At 38.6% G+C, this 25,456-nt stretch overlaps 1 protein-coding gene across 6 annotated transcripts; it reads left to right on the top strand.

The window, feature by feature from the left end:
• Window positions 1-12,178: 12,178 nt before the first annotated feature.
• LOC132056831 (probable LRR receptor-like serine/threonine-protein kinase At1g06840) lies at window positions 12,179-24,970 on the top strand. 6 transcript variants are annotated; one of them, XM_059449195.1, is made up of 22 exons: window positions 12,182-12,568; window positions 13,275-13,364; window positions 13,866-13,968; window positions 15,812-15,962; window positions 16,240-16,311; window positions 16,413-16,484; window positions 16,794-16,937; window positions 17,025-17,096; window positions 17,245-17,316; window positions 17,914-17,988; window positions 18,637-18,705; window positions 18,829-18,897; window positions 19,090-19,161; window positions 19,250-19,336; window positions 19,458-19,526; window positions 21,050-21,558; window positions 22,629-22,787; window positions 22,881-23,164; window positions 23,422-23,473; window positions 23,874-24,124; window positions 24,237-24,371; window positions 24,491-24,970. In XM_059449195.1, the coding sequence occupies exons 3-22, from the start codon at window positions 13,875-13,877 to the stop codon at window positions 24,833-24,835; spliced, it is 2,853 nt and encodes a 950-aa protein (XP_059305178.1). In that variant the 5' UTR covers window positions 12,182-12,568; window positions 13,275-13,364; window positions 13,866-13,874; the 3' UTR covers window positions 24,836-24,970. The 6 variants fall into 6 exon arrangements, with proteins under 6 accessions (XP_059305184.1, XP_059305178.1, XP_059305181.1 ...); XM_059449197.1 differs by lacking the exon at window positions 12,182-12,568 and adding an exon at window positions 12,809-12,827; XM_059449198.1 differs by lacking the exon at window positions 13,275-13,364.
• Window positions 24,971-25,456: the final 486 nt, after the last annotated feature.

Here is a 25,456-nt window from a genome sequence, read left to right as displayed (position 1 = left end):
ACAATTTATAGCTAAGTTCGGAAATCCTTCCAAGAAGGTCTAGGTACTCAAGTAAGGCTCAAAGACGCATTTCATCCGGGGCGTACCAACCTGACATGTGCCGAACGCACTATACGTACCTTTCGAGGATATGTTCGTGGCATGTGTTTTAGATTTCAAAGTGTAGTAAGACGACCACTTACCCCTAATTGAATTTGCCTATAACAATAGCTATCATTCCAAAAAGATTCAAATGGCTCCGTATGAAGCGTTATATGGAAGGAAATGTAGATCTCAATTGGATGGTTTGATGTCGGAGAAGTGAAATTGATAGGCCCCGAGTTGATTCAACAATTCGACAAAAAAGTCAAGGTGATACGAGATCGATTATTGACAGCCCAAAGTCGCCAAAAGTCTTATGCGGATAACCGCCGGCGAGATTTAGAATTCCAAGTTAATGATTGGGTGTTCTTGAAAGTATCACCGATGAAAGGGGTGATGAGGTTTGGCAAGAAGGGAAAGCTAAGTCCTCGATACATCGGACCTACAAAAAAAATCATCCGCAAAGTGGGTCAAGTGGCGTATGAACTAAAATTGCCCTCAGAGCTTGAACTAGTCCATCCAGTATTTCATGTCTCTATGCTCCGCAAATGTGTGGGAGATCCCACAAGGATTGTGCCAATAGATGATGTTCGCATCACGGTAAAAGCTTATGAAGAAGTGCCTATTGCCATACTAGGTGCAAGTACGAAGACTTCGGAACAAGGAAATAGCTTCGGTGAAAGTCTTGTGGCGAAATAACAATCGGGAAGAGATGACTTGGGAAGCGGAAGAGAAGATGAAGTCCACGTACCCGCAATTATTTCAGCCCTCAGAAGAAATCTATGATGAAACTTCGAAATGAGAAGGTATGTATGCTTTATCTTTATGTATATGGGTCGTGTGTGGCCAATCTATATTGCCATTGTGTTGTGGCCCTGTGAGGCAATGATATTATGGACTGTTGTGACAGGATGGTATCTCCATATTACAGGGGAAACTCTGGCGAAATCTTGCTAGAATTCCCGACGACTTAACATTCGAGGACGAATGTTCCAAAAGGGGGGAAGACTGTTACACCTTAGAAAATTCCCCGTTAGCGTACAGTGAATAGACTCACGAAGGACATGACGTATACGAGGTTTGGGATAAGCAAGAGCTAGTGATTGATGATGTTAATTAAGATTTCCAAAGACATTCGGGTTAAGGAAAGAAAGTTGTTAAGAGAAGCGAGTCATATGTTGGGCATCGGATAAGAATTTCGAGTATTGAGTTGATGACGTCTTAATGACCCTTTGAGAAAGAGTTATAACATCCCTTAGAATGGTATTGAAGTAAGGAACAAGTGTTAAGAAGGTTCCATAAGGATCGGAGATCAAACGAGTCGACGAAACGACTTTTGGAAAATCGGACCAACACGGCCGTACATACCGGCCGTATAAAATGTAGTGGATCGTATGTCCAACCGTAGATTCAGTCCAGTAGAGTATACTTCACTGGACCAGATCTACGGCCAGACATATGGACCGTATAAAACATACGGATCGTTTATTGGTCTGTATATCATGGTCGGGCTAAAGCTCATTTTTATATAAGGGACCAATTTTCATTTCATTTTCATTTCACTCTTCATCTCCACAACACAAGAAACCTCTAGAGAGTTCCAAACATTTCATCCATAAGAAAACAATAGAAATCAAGGATCAACAACAAGAATTAAGGTGAATCAAGTGAAGGAAACCCATTAAAAGTCATCCAAGTCAAGAAATCCCAAAGAGAGAAAGTAGGGTTTTAAAAGTTAAGGGTAATCACCATTGTAAGCTTATTCCTGCATCATCTAAGGTAAGTTTCATGATGTTTACATGTTGTTTGAAGTATTTATAAGTTGAAACACATGGATCGTAGAAGTGTATAACAAATGGGTCATCAAATGTGCGAATAGTGTTGCTAGTGAGAAGTAGTTGAATTGAATCATGGAAATGGATATGTTGATGATATGAATGCGTTATAAATGACCTATAGAACATGAAATAAGTATTGGACATGAAAGAATACGACGATGGACTTTTAGTCATAAATATGGAGAATTGAAGTAGAATTGTGAAACGCGAGTTATGTAAATGAATGACGATTGTTGTTAGTGATATTGTGATTGTCGTTATGAATGTTGGGAGTTGATATGGAATATGGCGGAAAGTAGTATAAACAAAGGAAATGCTGCCCAAATTTCTATAGCTTTAGTAAATATGCGTTCACGACGATATAGCTAATGCCAATACGAATTCTCTTGAAGGTATAAACAAGTGCACTCAAGGAGAACGAGCAAGCGATAGAATAGCTAAACGACAAAGGTATGTGAGGCTAATCCTTTCCTTCTAAGGCATGATTCCATATGGCATGAATTTCCTCTTTCATTACGAATGTCCTATCTTCAAGGGGGTTGTGAGCCATTATGTACGAATAGCCATACGAGATAAGAGATATGCCACGATTACGATAATGATAATGATGAGCTTAAACCTATAGATGCTATAGCCTATGATGTAAGGTTCCAACTAATGTAATGAAATTATATGAAATCTATTGATCTCAATCATTACATACACTCACCTTATGTCGTTCCTTCCAGGTGAGGCAGGATAGTTACGAATGGTCATAATGACATCGGGGGTTTACGACCTTACGTCACCCCGACATAACTATGCTTGTTTCCAAGTCCTAATGTATGAATTGATGATATATATGTATGATGATATTAACTTATGATATGCTTATGAAACGAATGATAGCGATGACTACGATGATGTATGATGTACGATAATGAATGTATGCTATGAATGATGATATGATTCTACCGTGCCTAGATGGCCGGGCATGTCACCGCTAAGGCGGGCTGCTATGATTCTACCGTGCCTAGATGGCCGGGCATGTCACCGCTAAGGCGGGCTGCTATGATTCTACCGAGCCAAAGGGCCGGGCATGACACCACTAGTGGGCGGCATATGATAGATACCCGGACGCGGGTTAACGACATGATGATGTACGATTGATATGACGATGCATGTATGGCATGATGATGTATATGTGACATGATAAAGCAGACGCTATGGTAATGTATATGACACGCTTACGTGTGACAAATGTATATGAAATGTATATATATATATGATTGTATGAGTACACAGGTTGTATCTCCATCCCATGACTTATGATATGCTTATTATGCTTATTTCATTCCTGCCTTACATACTCAGTACAATGTTCGTACTGACGTCCTTTTCTTTTGGACGCCGTGCTCATGCCCTGTGTAGGCCAGAGAGTGCAGTGCTGATCTATAGGGGCTAGTAGCTGACGTGTGAGCACTCCATTGTCCGGAGGTGCTATCGATTATTCTTTTGGCACACATATATGTATATACTCTCATGATTGGGCACGACGGGATCCTGTCCCGTCCATATGTCTAGTACTCTAATAGAGGCTCGTAGATACGCATGTGTGGGTAGTATGGTCCCATGGTCTCCATGTGTATGTATGTGTATGCAATATATTATTTTGATGGCCGAGGGCTTATGTTTATAAAAGCAGATATGTTTTATCTAATGATATACGTCTATGATTATGAGCATATAGTATGAATGAGAGCATATAGATAACAGATTGAGTGGTGTTCGGTGGTTAGCCCCGGATACCCGTCGCGGCCCGTAGTTCGGGTCATGACAGGATCATCCGTTGCTGAATAAAACGATTAAGGCCAATGTCATAACATGCATTCGGATAAAAGAATGAAGAAAACAACAACCAAAAGGGAAATACGCATTTCATATATAAAGCTAAGTCTTTACATTTGGACTTTCCACAAGTCAAAAAGCAAAAACAAAACAAAGGCTCGTACAGGCCCTGATCTACCCGGTATGGTTGGAACCGGAGTTCTCGAAAACCGTACGCTCGGAATCATCAGACTCAGCATCAAGAGCTTTCTTGGCCTTCTCCTCGATTTCCTTGGCTTCGAGTATCCGAGCCTGGAGGTCCCCTAATCCTTTTTGGGCCTGTTCGAGGGTAACCCTCTGGGATTTCCACCGCTCATACTCGACCAAAATCGTAGAACGAGCCTCGACAGTCTCCATGTCCTTAAGAGACTATTCTAAGTCGGCCTCGGCTTTTTCCAATTTAGCCGCTAGTTCGGATCTCTCTTCGAGAAGAACTGTTTGAATTTGGTTAGCCGACTCAAGCTCGGCCTGAAGCACGTCATTGGCCTCGGCTGCCTCCTCGAACTTGCTCTTGAGCTTGTCACTAATCCGGGCTTGAGCCTCGGCCTTCTGTTCGACCACCCTCAACTTCTATTTGTCATTAGCACTCTCGGATTCAAGCTACCGATGCCTTTCTGCCATCTTCACGTCATCGGCCTTGATCGAATCAAGTTCACTTTGAAGTTGAAAAATAGTGGCCTCGAGTTCATCGAGCCTTGAAATGAAATGGACATTGTCTTGGTTGAGGCCGGCATTATCCGCTTCAAGGAGCCGGTTCTTTTCAACCATACCGACCAATTCGGCCTTCAAGCGAAGATTGTCGGCCTTTCCACCTCAAGCTCGGGTTGAAGGTTGGAAAGAGCAGCGGTCCGGCTCAATTGGTCTTCTTTTTCCTGCAGGAGGTGTTGGAACTTCTCCGTTTCTCGGCCCTGGGCATCCAGCTGGCCCTTTAAGTCGTCAACCTCGTGTTGGGCACGGGCAAAGCCCTCATTAAAGAGCACAACACTCTGTAGAAGAAACAAATCGGGTTAAGATGGATAAGCGAGAGTCGAAAATCACATTGAATTACGGAAAGATCGAGAGCAAAGCTTACCCGGTTGCCTGCATGCATGCCTTCGTTAATAAGGCACTGCCAAGGGATTCCGGCCATCTTTCTCTTATCCGAGTCCAAAATAAGAGGCCTCAGATAACTTGCTACTCCCACAGGACGGGATAAAAAGCTACAATCCTCGGGGACGGTGATCACGGCCGACCTCGTCCTTCTCGGTTCCACACTGAGGGCCGAGAAGATACCTACAAGAGAATCCCTTGCACCCGTTTCGGTGGCCCGACTAGCTGCCCTCGTGGCTCGAGGAATAAAAAGATGTCCGAACCCAGCTGCTTCCCCGGTTGCAGGAGGGATATCCGAGAACATGTCGTCTAGGTTATCGGACCTCGGTGCAGGAGTAGGAGAAGTCGGAACAGCTCCAGCAGCCTCGGTAAAAGCAGGTGCCTCGGATGTAGTAGCTTGGTCACCACCGAGCAGTGGGCTGGTAGCTATTGTAGCCTCGATATCAGGAGCCGACTCTGCCCTTTGTTCGGCCTCGATGTCCGGAGATGGTCCAGATTTTCTAGGCCTCTTCGCCAAGGGTGCCTCTTCGGGCGAAGCATCACCTGAAATGTCAATAAATTCAACAGACCTTAGAGGAATCGGAAAAAGGACATCTTCTTCCCCACCTGTGTGCGGGGTCGGAATGGAAGTTCTTTCCTCAGCTATAGGAGAGGGTGGAATGGTAGTTTCTTCCTATGGAATAGAGGTGACGAAGGGGCTCGCTTCGACCCTTCGAATAATAACATTGGGCTCGGATTCATCCCTCAGGGTCCGAACAATACTTCTCGCCCTCTTCTTTGGTTTCTGCCCTTTGGCCGAGGGCTTTCTCGTTTCTTCCGAGTACCGCAATGAACGAGCGGGATGTCCCTCGCCGTATCAAATTCAAGAGCCGGGAGCAAAGATCTCGGCCGTTGATTCGGGTCTTGGCTTCACCGAGCCCTTGGGCAAGCCTGAATACCGAAGGAGTTATAGAAAGAAAAAGAAAAAGGGAGGATGCAATAAATACCGAATCAAGGAGAACATTACTGTGATTTTAGGCAACCCATCGGCCAAGCGACAGGTTCCCCCATGTCCGTTTTTCATGAGGGTGTTGGCTAATGATTGCTCCAACCCACTCGGTAAGGTTCCGGACAGCTGAAGGTATCCATGCCTCGGCTAAAAAAAAAACATATGTATGTAAGGGAGCAAATTTTGACAAAGCGGGGAGGAAGGATAACTATAGAAGGGAGAACTGAGAAACTTACGTCTATCGTTCCACTTTTTCGAAAATGGCATGTGATTAGCCGGAATAATGTCCGCGGTCCTTACCCGAACATAAAGTTCCAACCATCCTCGATCTCTATCCTCGACGAGTTTGGAAAAGATCGGGTTCCGACCTCATTTGGCGATCTTTATCATGCCCCCTCGGAAGATTCTCGGAGAATACAACCCGATGAAGTGCGTCAGCGTGAATTCCCTGTTGGCGTTATTGGCCAGTAAGCTGAGGCAGGCCACGATCCTCCAGATAATCGGCCCAATTTGGGCCAAGGTCACATTGTACCTCCCAAGACATCTCGAAAATAACCGGATCAATTGGAGGATCGAATTTGAGCGTGAACGGATACGTGTAAACATATAAGAAACCTTCTCTGTGATCGATAATGGACTCGTCAGGCCCGGGGGCGAACACTTGTACCGGATGCTTGTCCCATCCACATTTGGCCCGGACCCGAGGTAGAAGATCCTCCGTAATAGACGAAGGGTATCGCCTTACGTCGTAACCCCTATCCGCGATTGGAGATGGCTTCTCGACGTCAAATTCATGGTTGTAATTGGGCTTGGACGGTATTATGTCCAGGGCAGTCGGTTCCATGAAGGTTTTATCTTTGGGCTGTGAAACAAGCTCGGCTCCCGAAGAAGAAACCGAGGGAACGTCCTGGGAAGTAAATTCGGTGTTGGTAGACATTTTGAAGATGGATATGAAAATTTGGGAATTTGAAGTGGCAGATTAAAATTTCACGACAAGAACAAAACAATGGAAGGAGAAATATTAGGAGTAGAGACCCAATTCGATCTTTGATGCAAGAAACTTTTGAAGATTCAGTTAACAAACAAAAAGATAGCAAAGAGGCTTTCACGATCAAGAAGCAAGAAGAAGAGAATGTGAAGTGAAAATGAAAAAATGAATCCGCTATGAGCCTTATATAGGCGTGAAACTGTAGCGGTTACAAACAACGGCCAATCGAGAAGCGACTCCTGTCCCACATTTAATGCGACATGATATGAAGATCCGTGGGTTAAGGCGGTTCCCGAGTGTCACGACCCAACCCCGTGAGCCGCGACTAGCGCCCGAACTGGGCACCCGTACGCGCTAACACACAGCATCGCATATGTTAACAAGAAAATCAATAAGGTAATAACTCAAATATTTTGGAAAAATTCGGGCAGAGTTTCCTCTGTTTTTCCTACCAACCAAAATTTACCTGCACTCAAAAATACCGAAAGGCCACACGGGGCCAACATATCATATATAAACGTATATACGGGCGAGCGGCAAGGTCGCGCGGTGAATAACCGCCGTACATATCACACGCATACATATACTGTACAGGTAGAACCATAACCCACGTTTTATGTCTACAGGCCTCTAAACACAAAACAGAACATACGAATATATATGACGGGACAGGGCCCCGCCGTACCCTGTACAAATATACACGAACGTGGCCGAAGGCGTACCGAAATACGGGCTCCGGACAAGGGAGCTCTCCCAAGACCGAACGGGGACCCTAAGTGGCGGCTCACCCGGACGTATATCCGCACGCGCGCATGAACGCAAACCCCCCCCCGAAAGGGGTCGACGAAATAGGTGCGAGTATGTAAAGCGATGAAACAAGATATAGAACCGTAACCAATCCGGACTATATCGAATTAAGCATAGGGTCGGAAAAACCGAACTCACACGAGAAGCATGCATCATGCACACCACATCATATCATTAAATCGGTATGCACGTATAACGTGCCGGCCCTCCAAGCAAGGGACTCGGTAAATAAATCACATAAACATCATGTATGGCAATCATATAATCATGTGCGTATGGCGTCCGCCCTCGGTGAGGGACTCGGTAAGAAAATCATGTATGTATAAATAGCATACCCGGCCCTACGGTGAGGGACTCGGTGAACAATGCAATAGTCAACGATTTCATGCCGACCCGGGACTCGGTGGAAGACATAACATAACATGCACGAGCGAGAGTAGTAGAGAGGTCATATGCACATAACAAGTAGTAACCATATTCTCTCCCAAAACTCAAAGACCAACTATATTCGCCGTCATTAAAAGTGCTTAAACAAATTTCGGGTTGACTTTAATTAATAAGTAAAAGTTATGAACTTCCACGATCATTTACGTATCAAAACATATCACACAACTCAAAGGACAATCAAACAACTATCATGTAGTAATTAAGACGGTAGCCAAAAAGCTTTCTTTAAGTTTCGCAACAACATGTCAAAGCGTATATGAAATCTCGGGGCGCGTGACCCCGCCTCGGGCCAAATATGGCGGTATACAAAATTTACGTGTAATACGCTTCCGACATTACTTACGAGGGTTTTAGGGTAAGATCCTTTTCAAGCAATTTCTAGGCACTTGGACAATTCTTACAACTATGCCAAGCATTTACTTCAGTCTCCGAATGAATAGTACCCATTTTCAACCTCGGATTTCTAGGATTAGGAAAGTCCCAGGCGCGAAATCAAGCCTACACGTCTAAGACATGCCAAAGAAAGGAGGGGTAAGCCTTACATACCTCACGGACGTCTTGCGCTCGCTTTATCTCCAATCCCGTTTCGTCAAAAATGTGAAATGGTCACCTTTACAAGTTACTATTCATGAGGATTAACATTTCAATCTTAGGTTCATGTTTGGCTACCGACTTATATATATAACATCCCCGAGTATCATCTCGGCTCAAATATCAACAACAACAACCAACCAACATTACAATCAACTCAACAACACCAATAATCGCCATAAAACACATAATAGCACATGTAGTCTTTCTTTCCACATAATAGCTCAACTTCTACTCCAACTTCATACTTCAACTATTATCAACATTTTCATATTCATGCATTAACTCAAAACCATTCAAATCACATGCAAGAACACTTTAAACAATTGACACAATATTTTCAATTATCCGACAAATGCTCCAAACCACCGAATTGTCTCCAAAGCCGACGACGACACTAATTACATTCTTTCCTTCCGAACTCATGATTTACATCACCAATCCACACATTAACAACACTATATTCATAAGTATAAAAATTACATAAAATCCACGTAAATTCTCAAATCATGACATAATAACATAACATCATTCTAAGTCTCTCTCAATTTTTTCCATATAAAATCCATAACGACAATACGAAAACGTTAACGACAATTGTTCATTCAAGACTACACAAAAGGGAAGGCCATTGCTAACACTCTTCACACCAAAAATGATTTCCATTCTTTTCTTACTCCACAACATTCAAATCATGCTAACTAACATTAATACATATTTATATTTAGTGACTAAATCTCTAATCACTATACATGAATTTCTTCCATTTTAGCATACAACAACACACATATATAACTTACAAGAAAAAGAAGATTAGAACTAAATGACCAAAACGAATACATAACCACCACGTTGTTTAGCACCCTTCCAACTTTGCAAATAGATTAAATTTGGTCTTGATTTTTTTCTCCACATATCTTTTTTTTTTTTTTACCTCTTTTGTTTCTTGATTTCTCAAATTGTGTGGCAATTGTTATCTTCTGTAATAACACGATACATGTGGCCGCACCCAACAAAACAACCTTGCTCCTTGTCTATTTTTTTTGAATTTTCAACTTTCAAAATAGTCCACTTACTAAAAATGGAAAAAATTCCTCAAGTGTTCTTAACGCTTTGAGAAGATTTAAACCTTTAAAACAATCGAAATGGGATTGCCTTATCCCTAAGCTTTCTAATTTTTGTTTTTTCAAAATACGGGATATAACAAGTCGACCACTTGGGGACGAGACACGTGGCGATTGAAATGACTTTAACAAATTTTTGAAGATCATGGAACCACCGATTTTGGGACTTATCCACTTCCCGTTACTCGGTTAAACTACGATCGCGTCATATACGGTAAAAGCACGATCAATATTTGAGGAAGTATGACCAAATGAGCACGAGCATGTTCGGGAATGTCGGAATTGACCGAGAACGGGGAAACGTGTCCATTTGTAATCGAAGATCAACGTGTCCGTTAGTCCCGGTTAGCTTTGTCAAACATTGTTTTTTTATGTTTCGGATAGTCGGTTGCGGTGTTAAAGAGTCCTATCTTATCCTTTTAGGGTTTCTTTAAGACATTATATTCGACAGAGACAGTTTTAAACTTTTTTGGGGTTAGCTTTTTTTTTAGATCTCAACATTGTAATAGCCAAATATATTAAAGCTCTCTCTCTCTCTAATATTGGTCCGGATTTGTGTGCCCTTCTTTAGTTTTAGTTACTCATTCAATATTTACGTATTAACATATTTATATTTAGTGTAAATCTCTAATCACTATACACATCTGCATAGCAACAACTCGCATATATACATATATTGCAATAAACAAATACATAAACATTCCCTTCCAACCAAATAGATTAAATTCACCCACATATCCTATACCTCACTTACAAATTCAATTGTTACCGAAATCCGGGGTAAACAAGTTTATCTCAGTGGCGGAGTCAGAAATTTTGATAAGGGTGTTGAAATATTGACGAGTAATTTTTTTTTTTTTTTAATGAATGAGTGCATTGAAATTTCTTTAACATCATCGCTGCACACCTGCCTAAAGGAAGAAAATAAAGGACGAGAAAATTGCAAATACAATCAACCAAGCAGCTTCAAACATTGTTTTTTTATGTTTTCTTTTAAAGAAAGAACAAGACCAAGTTTGACGCAAGCTTTAAATCGTGACTTTTAGGTAAAATTGAACACCCTTCACAACTAAGCTATGTATCCCAATTGTTTTAAGGGTGTCAAAAATTTTAATATATATATCCAGTTAACTATAATATCTAATCTATATACTTGTACCATTTTCCAGCCAAGGGTGTGCAGGTGACCACCCTTGGCCATGAGTGGCTCTGCCACTAGTATAACTACGTTAGTTAATTAAATACATCATATAGCTACGATAGATTACACTGGGTATGTTGTTGTATAGCTACGATAGATTACATTGGGTATGTTGTTGTATAGCTACGATAGATACTCCCTTTGTCCCAATTTATGTGATATATTTTTCTTTTAAGTCGGTTAAAAAAAGAATGATACATTTCCTCATTTGTCAATAATTTAACTTTACCTTTTATGCTTAACGAGATGATTTATAACTACATAAATATCTTTAACTTATTTTAGATTACAAGATTTAATTTTTTTTTTTAAAATTTCGTGTCCTATTAAATTATATCATATAAATTAGAACAGAAGGAGAAATTAATTTAAAATATAGCTACCTAGGTTAATATCTCTCAGATATTACCTACGCCATGTTAAATAAGGGGGACGTAAATAGATTGAACCGTTGTCAAAGAAATACGACGCGGATGAGGGCATTACATGGCCCACAAGGCTGCGTAACTTGGGAGCAGCGTAGACTGGACATTCATTGCGGCATATACAAAAAGCAGTCAACATCATCCATCTCCCTGAAATCCTGATTGCTACTTGTACTTACTCAAGTGTTACCTCTAATTATAATAATCTATAATTCCCTATCATTCTCTCCTCTTCCAACACGGCAAGGGTGTTTGGTCAATAGTTAAAATTACGCAAGTATTAATAATATGAAGATTAATTATAAAAAAATTTATGTTTTATTTTATACAGGATAAATTTAATTTTTTTGATGTGTTAGTTATTTCACTTTCTATTATGCATAAAATAATGCATAAATTAGTTATTTTATCTTCTATTATGTATAAAATAATATATAAATTATCTCATAACTTATAAATATATTAGTTATATGAGTTTTTAAATTATAAATCAAACACCATATTAATTATATACATACCTCCTAACCAGCTACTAAATATGATATTACATGATTTAATACCAATATAACTCAGTTCAAAACTAGCTACCAAACAACCCCTTCTTGCTCAAGTGTTTTACCTCCATAAAATATTCAAGAATTCACCATCAATGTCTCATGTTCCAACACGGTAACTCTTTTTTCACAGTTGAAGCACTTATTTTACTGATTATTATATAATCCTCACCGAAGCACCCAACAACTCTCCATGACAAATTCCTCCTGAAAGAGTTTACTTTTCCTACTTTCTGATATAAAACAATCCAAATGATAGTCTTCTTTTTTCCCCTTTGTTAATAGTATATAAAATATCTCTTGCATCAGTATCAATCCAACTTATGGATCAACCAACCATGTCAACGACAATGCCATTTCTTACTCACGTAGATTTTTCTATCTATATATTATTGGGTGTGCATAAGTCCATCACCAATCATCATAATCTTATTTCTTCTCTCCAGGCAATCCCATTTGACCCATTTTCACTTTTCCCCACAATTAATATGTACTAAATTCAACTTTCTACTGTGAAATCATTGGAAATTCTTGATTTTCATTTGACACTTGATTCTTCCTTTTCTCAGGTATGCTATGCTACTAGCTAAGTAAGCTTTTGGGGTTCTTTAACTTACTTTTTCATCTTGTTTTATGTTAAAAGTTTAACCTTTATTAGTACTTTATTTCAACAACCCCCCGCCCAAATACTTTCTTTTCTTTTGAGCTATAATTATGGGTTTATGATTTTTCATTCTACTTTTTATTGCTTGGAGCAAAATAAAATAAAAGTGAAAATCATAAAATAAGAAATGAACTGGTCCACTTTCTAGATGTTATGGTTTCTTGGTACTTGTTCAGTTCTCTATCCAAATTGATTATACTTGGTTTAAGGAATACTCCATTAAATGTAAAGACTTAGAATTTTAAGTCCATGGATCTATTGAGGTGCACACATTAGCTGATCAATGTATTGAGCTTTTTATATTTTGCTTCTAGTTTTAGGTAGCCTAACTTGTATGAAAAGAGGTGTTTAACAGTTCAAACATCAGTTTTTTAAGTTGCCTGAAAACTGACATTGTCAAATAAAATTGCCTATTAAGTTGACATGCTGAGCACTGGAAAAGGAATATATAAAATATCTGTTTGGAATAGTGAACTTCTCATTTATGTGCCTTGAGGGGAGATCTTTCTAAGATTTCAAATCTCCTGCTTGATGCTCGTGTTTTTTTGTTTTATTTTGTTTTTGTTTTTGGTATTGTTTCACGCTATGAATTGATGTAGCTTGTCGATTAGTGTTTAATCCCAAGATTTGTGGCAAACATTGGTTGTACCAATGCCAAACTTTACTCTGCTGATCTGAAGAGTTCCAACAGAGCTTGACTTGTAAGAGTGACTGCTTTCCTCTCACTCCTTTTCTTCTTATGGAAGTGTTTGTTGATGCTACCTGGAAAGACTCTACAAAGAACACATGAACACTAGTTTTTTTAATTAATATTGACTTCCCGAGATATTCATGAATTTCAACAGCTTGCTCATTTTGTTTTCCATTCACTACCAGATTCATTGCTTATAAATTTACTATATAGGGAAAAGAATGCTCTTGTCCTACTTAAAAACCGGAAGTGAATAAGACGTTTCCATCAAGCGTACTATATTATGTAACCTTCCACTGGGTTTATGAGTATGTTTTAACGAAATGAGGACTGGCTTTAGACCAAAAGGTTGTGTACAAAATATAGATGGTTTTTGTTTTACTTAAATCCTTAGTAAGCCGCTAAAAGAATCTTGTAATGAATCTGGATCTAGAAGTAAGTTATAGTAATTTCTTGCTTCATAAGAGTGCAAAGCAGCCACCTGAGTTATCTTTGCCTTAAATGTTTGTAGGTCTTCAAGATGGAGGGACCCAGATATTGTATATATGTTTTTGCTACAGCAATTCATTGCTATATGCTTCTTGTGGTTGCTCAAATAACCGATCCGTCTGAAGGTGGGTTTTCATCTGCCACTCCTGATGCTTAAACTATCCTGCTTGCAGTATTATTGAGTACATTCCTTGCTCCTAAAGCATTTTTTTTTAACTGACTTTTTTTCATTACTTAGAAATTCGTATGTGTTTCTAATTGTTGAAAAGTTGTGATGTGAAGTTGTAAACTGATAAAGACATAATGTGCAAGACCTCAATTGTAAGGTTATGCTAATGGACACTCTAAAGCTTTGATTATATTTCTTGCACTACGCCTTAGTACATCCAGGGTTTGCGTGGCCTAAAGGTTTTCTGCTCACTAACTTATTTCGTCTAATTAAAATCTGTGTTCCCATTTTTTGTAATACATAACAATGAAGAAATCTTGCAAGCCCTCAAGCTAATTCCAGGTGGTTGAAGTTAATTTTCAATTTATGCTGATGGGAAGTGTCATTAAGCAGAACTTCAATTATCTCTTTTATAAGGGCGTGTTCCTTTCACTTCCATCATCGAATAAAGCCTTCTTCTTGTTCTGCAGAAGGATTTTGGTGATTATCTCTACATCAGTAATACAACTGATTCATCAAAATTGTGTATAGCCACCTTTGTTAGATGAATTTGCTTTAGTTTTTTAGCCTTTCTTAGTACATCATAAAATAATTGAAGAAGCTGTTCGGAAATTGGTTCGTTATGCTGTGTAATATCAGAATCCCTGGACTTTTATGGCTTACTCCATGGGTTCTTTTGCATCAAGATTGCTATATAGAAAATCTGTCATGTTTCTATTGTTTAACCTAAGAAATACATCAAATGAGGATACAGGCATCAATATATTGAAAGGTGTTATGGGGATAAAGTCTACTTTTACAAAATTCATATGACAACAGTATCTGAGAATTGGATAGTTAGATGCAACTTTACTACCTGCATTATGTTTTCTCTTAGTTCATCAAAAGGGATAAGGTTTGCGTCCACTTTACCCTCCCCAGACCACACTTTGTGGGATTTCACTGAGTATGTTGTTGTTGTTGTTGGATAGAATTGGAGAAATAAGTATATTTTTGGGGCACCTCGTTAGTGTTTACAATTTTACTACCTATTTAATATTTGCATTTCAAGTATGCATATAGTAAGGCCAAACCAAACTGTGCCTTTGCTGGGATGAAATGTTTAATCCTCATTTCATCTCTTGGTGAAGTATGAGCACGACAGTCAGGTCCATGTTTTCTCCACGCTATGTTAAGGCTGTCTGACTTTCTGAAGGCAAAGAGAGATCCATGTCTCCGCCATGCATCATATATAGATTTTCACTCAGGGTGTTCGGAAAAATTGGTACCTCAGCGGTAATATATGGAGAGGTGTTCAAAAGTTAATATATGTACATGAACACAAAAAATTTACCCTAAATATACACTGTAATTTTTGTCCAGGGTGTTCGGTTGAACACCCTGGCCTCTTACTGCATCCGCCCCTGATCATATATAGGCCTTTTGGTACCTCAGCGGGCAAAGGTGTCTGGGAAAAATATTTTGCAACTATTGTTGTGCCTTTCAACCTGCCTTGCTCTGACATCACAACTAATACTGCAAATACAAGCACTTTCTTTTGGACGAAATAAATCGTGATATTGGTATCACATTTTTTTCATTTTTTGCTTGTATGCCCCATCATATTTAAATTCATACTAATAGTTCACTTCAGACTTGAGAATTAGATATTAACTTTCCCGTATTAGTCCCTGGTGTAAAGCTGGTCGACCATGTCCTTGATATAGCTAACACATTGATCTGCGAAATGTTAAGTCGTGTGTACTTTCTCTTGTAGTGGTTTATTTCGAAACTTAACCAAGTTCTATTCCTATTTGCAGTTTCAGCTCTAATATCCGTCAAGGGTAGTTTGATTGATAGTCTGAAGCACTTGAAGGGTTGGAAACGGGGTGATCCCTGTACTTCAAACTGGACAGGAGTTTTTTGCTATAACACTTTTGGTGATGATGGGTACTTGCATGTCAGAGAACTGTAGGTTATTCTTCTGCATTCTGTAGTATATGGTATCAGCAATTTTTTGTTCACTATGCAGATCCGTCCGCTGCACAAATTTTTTTGGAGTCTGCTAGTTGACTTCTCTCTTCATTCTGGGTTCTTTATCATTGCCTTAATTTCCTCAAACTAAATATATATTCTTTTGCTTGTGTGACCACAATACATGAAAGAGGCCGTCAAAGCTTTTTTTTTTTTTTTTTTCGGAATAAGTATGAAAGACTGTCAAACCTCTTCCTCTTGACTCTTTCTACAGCCGTTTGATGAATAAGAATCTCTCTGGAAGTTTAGCACCTGAGCTAGGAAAACTATCCCGTCTTCAAATTTTGTAAGTTGTAACGAATATTATATCTTACAGATAATAATAGTATGATAGGCTTCATAGTTTGCTTATCTATGCTACTCACTCTTCTTATTGTTTAAAACAAGAAATTTCATGTGGAATGATTTGACTGGGAGCATACCAAAAGAGATTGGAAGCATCACACCTTTGAAACTTCTGTAAGTTTGACTTAATGGACTTTTGAACTCCTTTCTCCAGTGTCATTTTCTTGCACATTTCTCCCTCGGCTCACCCTCCAACTAACACTCATATAGCAGCAAAATAATTTATTTATTTATTTTTCTGTCAGTAGAAGCTGACCGTAGGCTGATTCACTATGAATTCATATTATTAACAGCTAATAGCTCCTGTAATCCCATATTGGAGGCCTTAATTGCTGTTCTGGAACAAGTTAAGATATTCTGCTGTGCTAGCGAAATTATTAATCTCAATTTTGGTTTGACCCTGGACCAATAATGTTCATGCAGGCTTTTGAATGGAAACCAATTGTCAGGTTCTTTAGCGGATGAACTCGGATATCTATCAAATCTCAACAGATTCCAGATTGACCAGAACCAAATATGGGGAGAAATTCCAAAATCCTTTTCTAATTTAAATAGGATCAGACATATGTGAGTGCTCAATTGATTGCTAAGTTCCAGATGCAATGAAATCTAAGCTTTTGTCCTTATTTAAATTAACATATGATATGTCTGCAGCCACTTCAATAACAATTCGCTGAGTGGTCAAATTCCTCAGGAGCTTTCCAACTTGTCCACTATTCTTCACTTGTAAGTTAACAAGAAGATTCTTCTTAACTGTCTCTTTTTCTTGCAGGCACATGATTTCAGTGGCCTCTGGGGCATAACTCTTGAAAATTGTCTGTTTCTGCTAATACCTGCTTGCTACATGGTCTTATGATAATATTGTTTTCAACAGGCTTCTGGATAATAACAATCTATCAGGCTACCTTCCTCCTGAGTTTTCTACACTTCCAGATCTGGAAATACTGTAAGTTCCTTGTATATATTATTGTGGGTACTAGTCTCACCAAATGTTTTCTGTCAAGTGGTTAAACATTCTTGACAAGTTATCCCTTTGTAAATTTTATATCGTGTCCTACTTAATTGCAGAAACCACTTCCACTAAATGTGTTTCTGTCAAGTGGTTTAACAATTTTGACAAGCCGTTCGTTTATAAATAGAACATAAAGTCACGTTTGAACCAAAAAATATTGAACAGACTAGTCATAGCTTTTGAAGGGCTATTGACATGTTATTTTTATTTGACTGAGATTGTCTTGTTTATCTTAGCTGACTCGCTTTATTGGCCAAATAGCCAGACAACTCATAATACAGAGCATATTTTCTGAGACATCTTGTAACAGATATAGAGTTTAAGAACACTTCTATTTCTGTAAATCATAAATCCATCCATCCCTTGCAATGCCGGATACTAGAAAATCTTTTATGAGATGTAAATGGCTTTCAGCTTAAACCTTTCATGTAATTCTGATAGCTGCTTTGGTTTTATAAATGCAATGTGTTTGATGTTTCCTTTTCCGTGATCCATAGACACTAAAGTTTTATTCCTCTTTTCTTGATGCAGCCAACTTGACAATAACAATTTCAGTGGATCTGATATTCCAGCTTCTTATGGAAACCTTTCATCATTACTGAAATTGTAAATGCTCCGTGAAAAAAGTCCTTTAGTTTATTATTTTCATTTTTTCTTTCTTTCATGTCCCGTTGATGAGAACGAGTGTGCTATCTCTAAGGAACAACATAGTTATTCACACTCTGAAAGAAATAGTATAACTACTATATGCTAGAGTGATGATGGAAATGAATCATGCGTATGTGTACGCTTATGCACCTTGACATTTAAAATGCTTGTCAGTCCTTTCTCATTCATCACGTGGTTTAGAGATTTGGGTACTAATCTACAAAACATATTGCATTTGTCATTCCTAGTAGGCTTTAGATTAAACATTAAAAAATTGCATCTTCACACATGACAGTTTTACCTTTCTTTTCCTCATAGATGTCTCATATTTATGGATCCTGATACTTGTTTCCAAGCTTTTTATAAAAATATGCTCATCTCCTTATGAACTCATGATACATGAGAAAAGACAACTTACCAAAAAAAGTGATGTATGAGAAAAGAATAAGTTGAAACATAAGTATTTGGTCGCCCACGTTATGTGTAAACTGTGAAAGAAAGATTTTGGGATATTTTATCATGATGGAACATGTTAGAATAGACATGAAGTTAGCATCCTCTTCTCACACACTCACTGAAGATCGAATGCTGCTTCTGATAATGCAGAAGTCTCAGAAATTGCTCTTTGCAAGGATCCGTTCCTGATTTCAGCAGAATAGGAAACCTAAGCTATCTGTAAGTGCAAATTTGTTATAGTTTTGTTCTGCTTCCTTTGATAAGCTTCAGTTTATACGTCTTGCTTCAAGATTGTTTGTCTAGTTGATCTCCTAAAATGTCTTCCTTCTGCTTGCTATACAGTGATCTCAGCCGGAATCAACTTTCTGGATCTATACCACAGAATAAGCTTTCCAACAATATGACAACTATGTAAGCTTCTTGATTTCGATCTTGGTAGTTTCTTCATATAGTTAGATTTCCTTAAAGTAAATTGACTGAGAGCTATTCAGATACATGTTGGCTTTCGTTTCCACAACATTTCAACAGAATTGCCTGTGTTCCTCTTACTTCTTCCCTTTGCTTCTTAGCAACTCTAATGAATATTTCAAACTCATGATGCAGTATTCTATCGCATAACAGTCTTAATGGATCTGTTCCCAAGAGTTTTTCTCTTCTTCCTTCCCTGCAGAAACTGTGAGAATCCTCACTTTGTCTTTCAATATCAAATGTTTCGCTGAAGGTAATGTACCATTAACAAATTGGTGGAACGGATTTGTCACAGGTCACTTGAGAGCAACTTTCTAAATGGTTCCATTTCCACTGACATTTGGCAAAAGAAGACCTTTACTCCAACTTCCAGACTTGTGATGTAAGATGTGAAGCAGAAAGATAACACTTGTTATTCTAGTAGAAGTATTTACTTCCTGAGTGAAACCTTTGAATGATAATTTCTTTCTAACCACTCTTTTTCATTGATTTTGCAAACCTAGTGATCTGCGGAATAATTCACTTTCAAACATTTCGGGTGCTTTTGAACCTCCTGTAAATGTCACGCTAAGGTATGAATCTTCTTTCAAATTCAAGAATAGAACATTTTGGCTGTTGGTTTATGTCCTCATGGACCACATCCAATAGGACGAACAAATGGGTAAAGAATATAGAACAACAGAAGCAATATTCCAAACCAAAAAAGAAAAGTACGTTGATTTTCCTCGTGTGTCTAGCAACAATTACTTGGATTACTTGAAGAAGCACAAGATGCATTAAATCACTTCTGATATGTTTTATCCACACACACCGATACACATGCTCTTAGCAAATTCATATATGGTGCTTTGGGAAATGAAAAAAATACAAAGGACAAGGGGTTGAGAGCACCTTTGAGGTTTTCATTGTTTGAACATTAAAGCATGCTAAAAAAAAAGGAGGTAGAGATAGAAAAGGGAATTCTGAAATTTTCAGTCGCATATTTTCATCTAGTAGTAGTGACAAAGGATGAAATGGTAAAGATCTAGAGGACCCTAACTATGGGCTATGGTCCTGATCAGCGTAAGTCTTGAAAAAGGACAATGTTTTACCAAATAATAAAAATGAAAAGGGGGTATAAAGATATAAATAGAGGGAAACTGCAAGCATAAAAGGAGTTCTGATAAAGCTTTTGTTGAGTCTCTCATCTTATATATCATTAGTCATTACTAAGGATTGACCCATAATTAACCGTTGACTGTGAAAGGTTCACAGTCCGTCGGTTTTGAGAAGTGGAGATCCCAATTAATTAACGATCAACTAAAGGAGGCCTGAGCAAATGGAGAGAGGAAGGACGTTTCTGTAAAAGTTGAGTCCACTACATGCCTTGAAGTTTTTTTTGACGTGTCGGTGTAATTCTAAAAAATTTGTGAACTGAGGGAGTTTTTCTGCAGTATATCACATCAAGACAACAGTGATAGAAACTGGTATTGTTCAATTCTTGAAGAAGGGAAACATCCCATCTAGGAAAGTGGAGAACAGTAATTGTGCTAAATATAAAGAGAATTTAGGTCTGAAAAAGGCCAGAAGTTTTCTTAGGGCCCGTTTGGCTTAGCTTATAAGCTGTTTTCAGCTCATAAGCCAAAAAAAAAAAATAAGTTGGGCTTTGGGCTTATTTTAAGCACAAAATGGCTTATAAGCTGGCCAGCCAAACACTCAAAAAAGCTGAAACAGCTTATAAGCTGTTTTCAGCAACTTATAAGCTAAGCCAAATGGGCTCTTAATCACGTTTTCCTAGAGGACTTATTGTTCTAAAATTACCGTACATCTTTGTTACTGTTTATGAAATTCATGTTTTCAACTATGCACTAATTTGTATTCCAGTTATTCATAAGTATCTGATTTGGACCGTGTATTATGATCATCTTTCAGCATGTTGTCTTTCAAATTGCTTTCCAAACTCCTGCAATCTCATGAGATCTTCTTGAATACTTAAATGAAAATCTACGTAATTCTTCTCAAAAGAAACATGTCAATAACAATGCTTTTAGATTTTTTACTTTGTTCAAATTCATTTTCTACATGATCTTCCCTAACTTTGGCAGACAATTTCCAGGTTTCAAGGAAATCCCGTCTGCAGTGATACAAGTATCAGAAACATTGACCAATACTGTGGCCCTGACTTTGGAGCAGATGAGGAGCCCAGTAATTCAGCAGAGCCCAGTGGTGTTTGTCCTATTCAAGCATGTCCTACTGACAACTATTATGAATTTGTCCCGGAATCACCTAAACCGTGCTTTTGTGCCTCCCCTCTTAGAATTGGATACAGGTTGAAAAGTCCTAGTATTTCTTATTTTGATCCGTACAAGAAACTATTCCAGTTTTACGTGACTAGTTCCCTTGACTTGGACCTTTATCAATTGCGGATCGATTCATATTTTTGGGAGAAAGGACCTCGTCTGAGGATGTATTTGAAGCTTTTCCCATTAGTTGGGGTCAGTACATTCAATAAAAGTGAGATTCTGCATATTAGCGAGGTTTTTGCCTCTTGGAAGTTCCCAGGAAGTGACCTATTTGGACCATATGAGCTCCTGAACTTCACACTGCTTGGACCTTATTCATACTGTAAGTATTCATTTTCTAATTCAACTTGTAACGATTTAGGCTGCGTTATTACAATTGCATCACTATTGAATCATTGACATACAACTTGTGGATAAGATTGAAAGATGTGACTATGATTGCCACTTCTAGGGTGTGTTCGGTATGAAGGAAGATGTTTTCCAGGAAAATAAGTGGGTCTCTTGCTTATTTCCTTGTGTTCGGTACCTAACAGAAGATGTTATCCTAAAAGCATTTGTATATAATCTAGGCAAAACCATGGGAGGTGGAGTGGAGGGTAGGGGTGTGGGGTGGTGGGGATGGGGGCTACAGGGGTGGGGGTGAAGATGAGGTGTGTTGGAGGGTGGGGAAGACACAATCAATGTGGAATGCCACTTGTGGAACTTGTTTTCCCTACTTCAACTAGAAAGTCATTTTCCTCGATTTAAAGGAACTTGTTTTCGTAGAGAAAATGTTCCCATATATTTTGACCAACCGAACATAAGAAAATTGAAATACATTTTCTTGAATGTTTTCTTTCATACCGAACACACTCCTAGTCAACAAGTAAAACGATCTTGATTCATAACATGAAAAAGTTTGGATAAGCAACAGAAAGAATCTCAGGCTATAATCCATGATCTTCTAGGAACTTCATATATATATTGGATGGAAAAGACAATGAAGTCTTTGGCTATAGCCAAAGTTTTTTTAAAACTTCAAATATTTTAAGTTGGGGAAACATGAAGGATCTCAGTTACTTGATTTGAACACTGAAAATTCAAGGGGTTCAAAACCCAGGTAATTTTGGTCCTTTCTCTCTTCGGGAACTTCAAATCTGAAGGATCTCAGCCGTTAAAGTTTCCAGGGGGATGAAAGTCAGTTCCTGATTGCCAAAGATTTGTAAATGGACTTCTAAAATAGATGCACATTAACCCCACCATTTGTTTTCTATACTTTTCTTGCTTATGTGTTCTTTGTAAGTTGGTACTTCTTTAGTTGCCACAATGTTATAGAAATCCAGATAATGGTTCATTTGTTATATTTCCTTTATAAGAGCTTTTGTTTCTCATATGATCTTTGCATCACTGCAGTAAATACTGAAATCCAAGGTAAACAACAAAGCAAAGGCGTTCTAATAGCTTGCATTGTAGCAGCAGGTGTTTTTGCTGCCTTTGTTTTCACAATTGCCACTATATTAATCACAAGGCGATGTGCTAAGTATCAAAGCATCTTGTCAGGAAAACGTTTGCGTAAGTTCTCTTATTAGGTTAGCTATAATTTTATCAAGTCTGCTATATTCAATTCTTTCTGCAAAATGGATGAGCGAGTATTTTTCTTTGCAGCTTCAAGGCTCTCTATAAAAGTAGATGGCGTTAAATGTTTCACCTTCAGAGAAATGGCCTCGGCCACTAACAACTTTGATAGCTCAACTCAAGTTGGTGAAGGAGGATATGGTTCTGTCTTTAGGGGAATTTTAGCTGACAAAACAATTGTTGCTATCAAGCGAGCAAAAGGAGGATCCCTGCAGGGGCAAAAGGAATTCTTGACCGAAATAGAACTATTATCAAGGTTACATCACCGTAATCTAGTTGTGTTGCTTGGGTACTGTGACGAAGAAGGAGAGCAGGTATGATGAAATCTGAAAATCTTTTCAATTCCAGCTGTTTTAGGCGCTAATATTTCACACCATTCATCATGTTAATCATAGTGAGTCATATTTCTTTGGTGTAGCATTATAGGCCATTTTGCATTCTATCTCACTTCAGCTGCTAATGAGCAGACCGAATGTGTAGCAGACTAAATGATTGCAGACTAAATGATTTCATTAGCTAAAAAGGGTGATATAGTCAAGCAATTATGAGTCTTCTGTTGATACGTTTGCAGATGCTGGTTTATGAGTTCATGCCCAGTGGAACTTTGCGAGACTGGCTTTCTGGTAGGTCACTGTTTCCCGGCTGTTTTCCAGCTTTTAATATAATTAATCATCCTCAATTTATTTCTTCTAATTGAGGAGTGAAGAGACAGGGATGGGGTTTCAATATTTATAGATGTGTAGTGTTGTTAGTACCACAGTGAATTGATGACACAGTGTCTTCATTATTTTTATTGTGTTGGTAGAGAAACCAATGTCAAGGTGGTGACCGATCTAAAAGTTTGCATCATGGAAAAGATACCACAGGAAGTTCAATAATCAGAGAAACATAGACTCCATCTTCCTTTCCTTTATCATAACAAGAGTTCTTAGTTTCTTTATGCGGCTGTGATAAACTTAAATCGACTTTGGTCAAGAATATTTTCTATTGCTATCTGAGTAGGTGATTTCCATCATTTGACAGCTAAATCTCAACGAAATTTGAAGTTTGGAGCAAGGTTGGGGATCGCACTTGGGGCATCTAAGGGCATCCTTTACCTCCATACTGAAGCTGATCCACCCATATTCCACAGGGATATCAAAGCCAGCAATATTCTTTTAGACTCTAAACTCACTGCCAAAGTTGCTGATTTTGGATTGTCTCGGCTTGCACCTGTTCAGGATGATGAAGGTGTACTGCCTAATCATGTGTCAACAATGGTGAAGGGGACACCTGTAAGTCTGACTATGCTTATCATTCAGCTGTAGATTTTCTACCTTCAAGGAAATAATTGTGCAATGATCTGGCTGCTGATTATCTTATAAGATTCTGGTTGTATATACACAGGGTTACCTTGATCCGGAATATTTCTTGACCCATAAAATGACAGATAAAAGTGATGTCTACAGCCTTGGGGTTGTATTTCTGGAGATCTTAACCGGCATGCATCCTATCTCGCATGGAAAAAACATTGTTCGTGAGGTACGTCTGTTGGATGAACACCTACCTATTGGAATACAAAAACAGTAGATATTTGATTATTTGTCTAACATTTTAGCAATAAAAGCATAGGAATGAAACCTTTTAACTGTCAATGACAGGTAAATATGGCTCATAAATCTGGAATAATGTTCTCCATAATGGACAACAGCATGGGATCTTACCCCTCTGAATGTGCTGAGAAGTTTGTGGCGTTGGCCCTTAAGTGTTGTCAGGACAAACCAGAAGACAGACCCTCGATGCTGGAGGTGGTTAGGACACTAGAAACCATACTCCGTATGATGCCATATACTGATGCCGATCCTTTGGATACTAAAGCCAGTTTTGGTGAAACTACGTCATCATCTTCATTTTCTAATACTAGAAGCCGAGACCTATTTGCATCATCCAATGCGTCGGGTGGTGATCTTATTAGTGGTGTTACTCTTAATATTTCACCTCGTTAACATTAGCTTTTCTTTGATTACATATATTTTAGCTTGTAGATACTGGTGTTATCACTAGTAGGAAGGCTGTACGACCTGTCTTTTTTTTCGTGTATACGAGTGTACAATAATATTACATTACAGCTTCTAGTTCTATGTATATTCCTTGAGAATCTGTTGTGACAGACAACCTCTTTAAATGTACCAGTACACTATACATGACGTGCCTTGCACAATCCAAAGAAATGCTACATGTAGTTGGTTATCACTAGCACACTATCAAGACTTGGTCGATCCTTCAGCCAAGTCGGAGAAGCAGTATATGCATTCAATCAAGGAATGTAGATATTGTAAGTTATTGTCGACTTGCATCAACAATAAAAACAAGGTAAAATACATATTTTACCCGTCAAAGTTGCCCCCAAAAATCATTTACACGCTAACTCTGCAGGTATACCATTAACCTTCTTCAAAGTGAAACTAATAGCACCTGCTCACCCTCTCACAAAACTTATAAGGTAGATGGTGGGATGCACGCCCTCTACATCAATTTCCATGTAAGAAAAAGGCTTGAAATTATATTTTTTTCTACAAAAATTTTTTATGTCCTAACTTCTTCGTTATTCCTCATCCCACCTGCTA

The sequence above is a fragment of the Lycium ferocissimum genome, chromosome 5 (assembly GCF_029784015.1).
Source record: "Lycium ferocissimum isolate CSIRO_LF1 chromosome 5, AGI_CSIRO_Lferr_CH_V1, whole genome shotgun sequence".
NCBI lineage: Eukaryota > Viridiplantae > Streptophyta > Magnoliopsida > Solanales > Solanaceae > Lycium > Lycium ferocissimum.
Note: the sequence above shows the minus strand (reverse complement) of the source record. Positions and strands in the feature narration are given on the sequence as shown.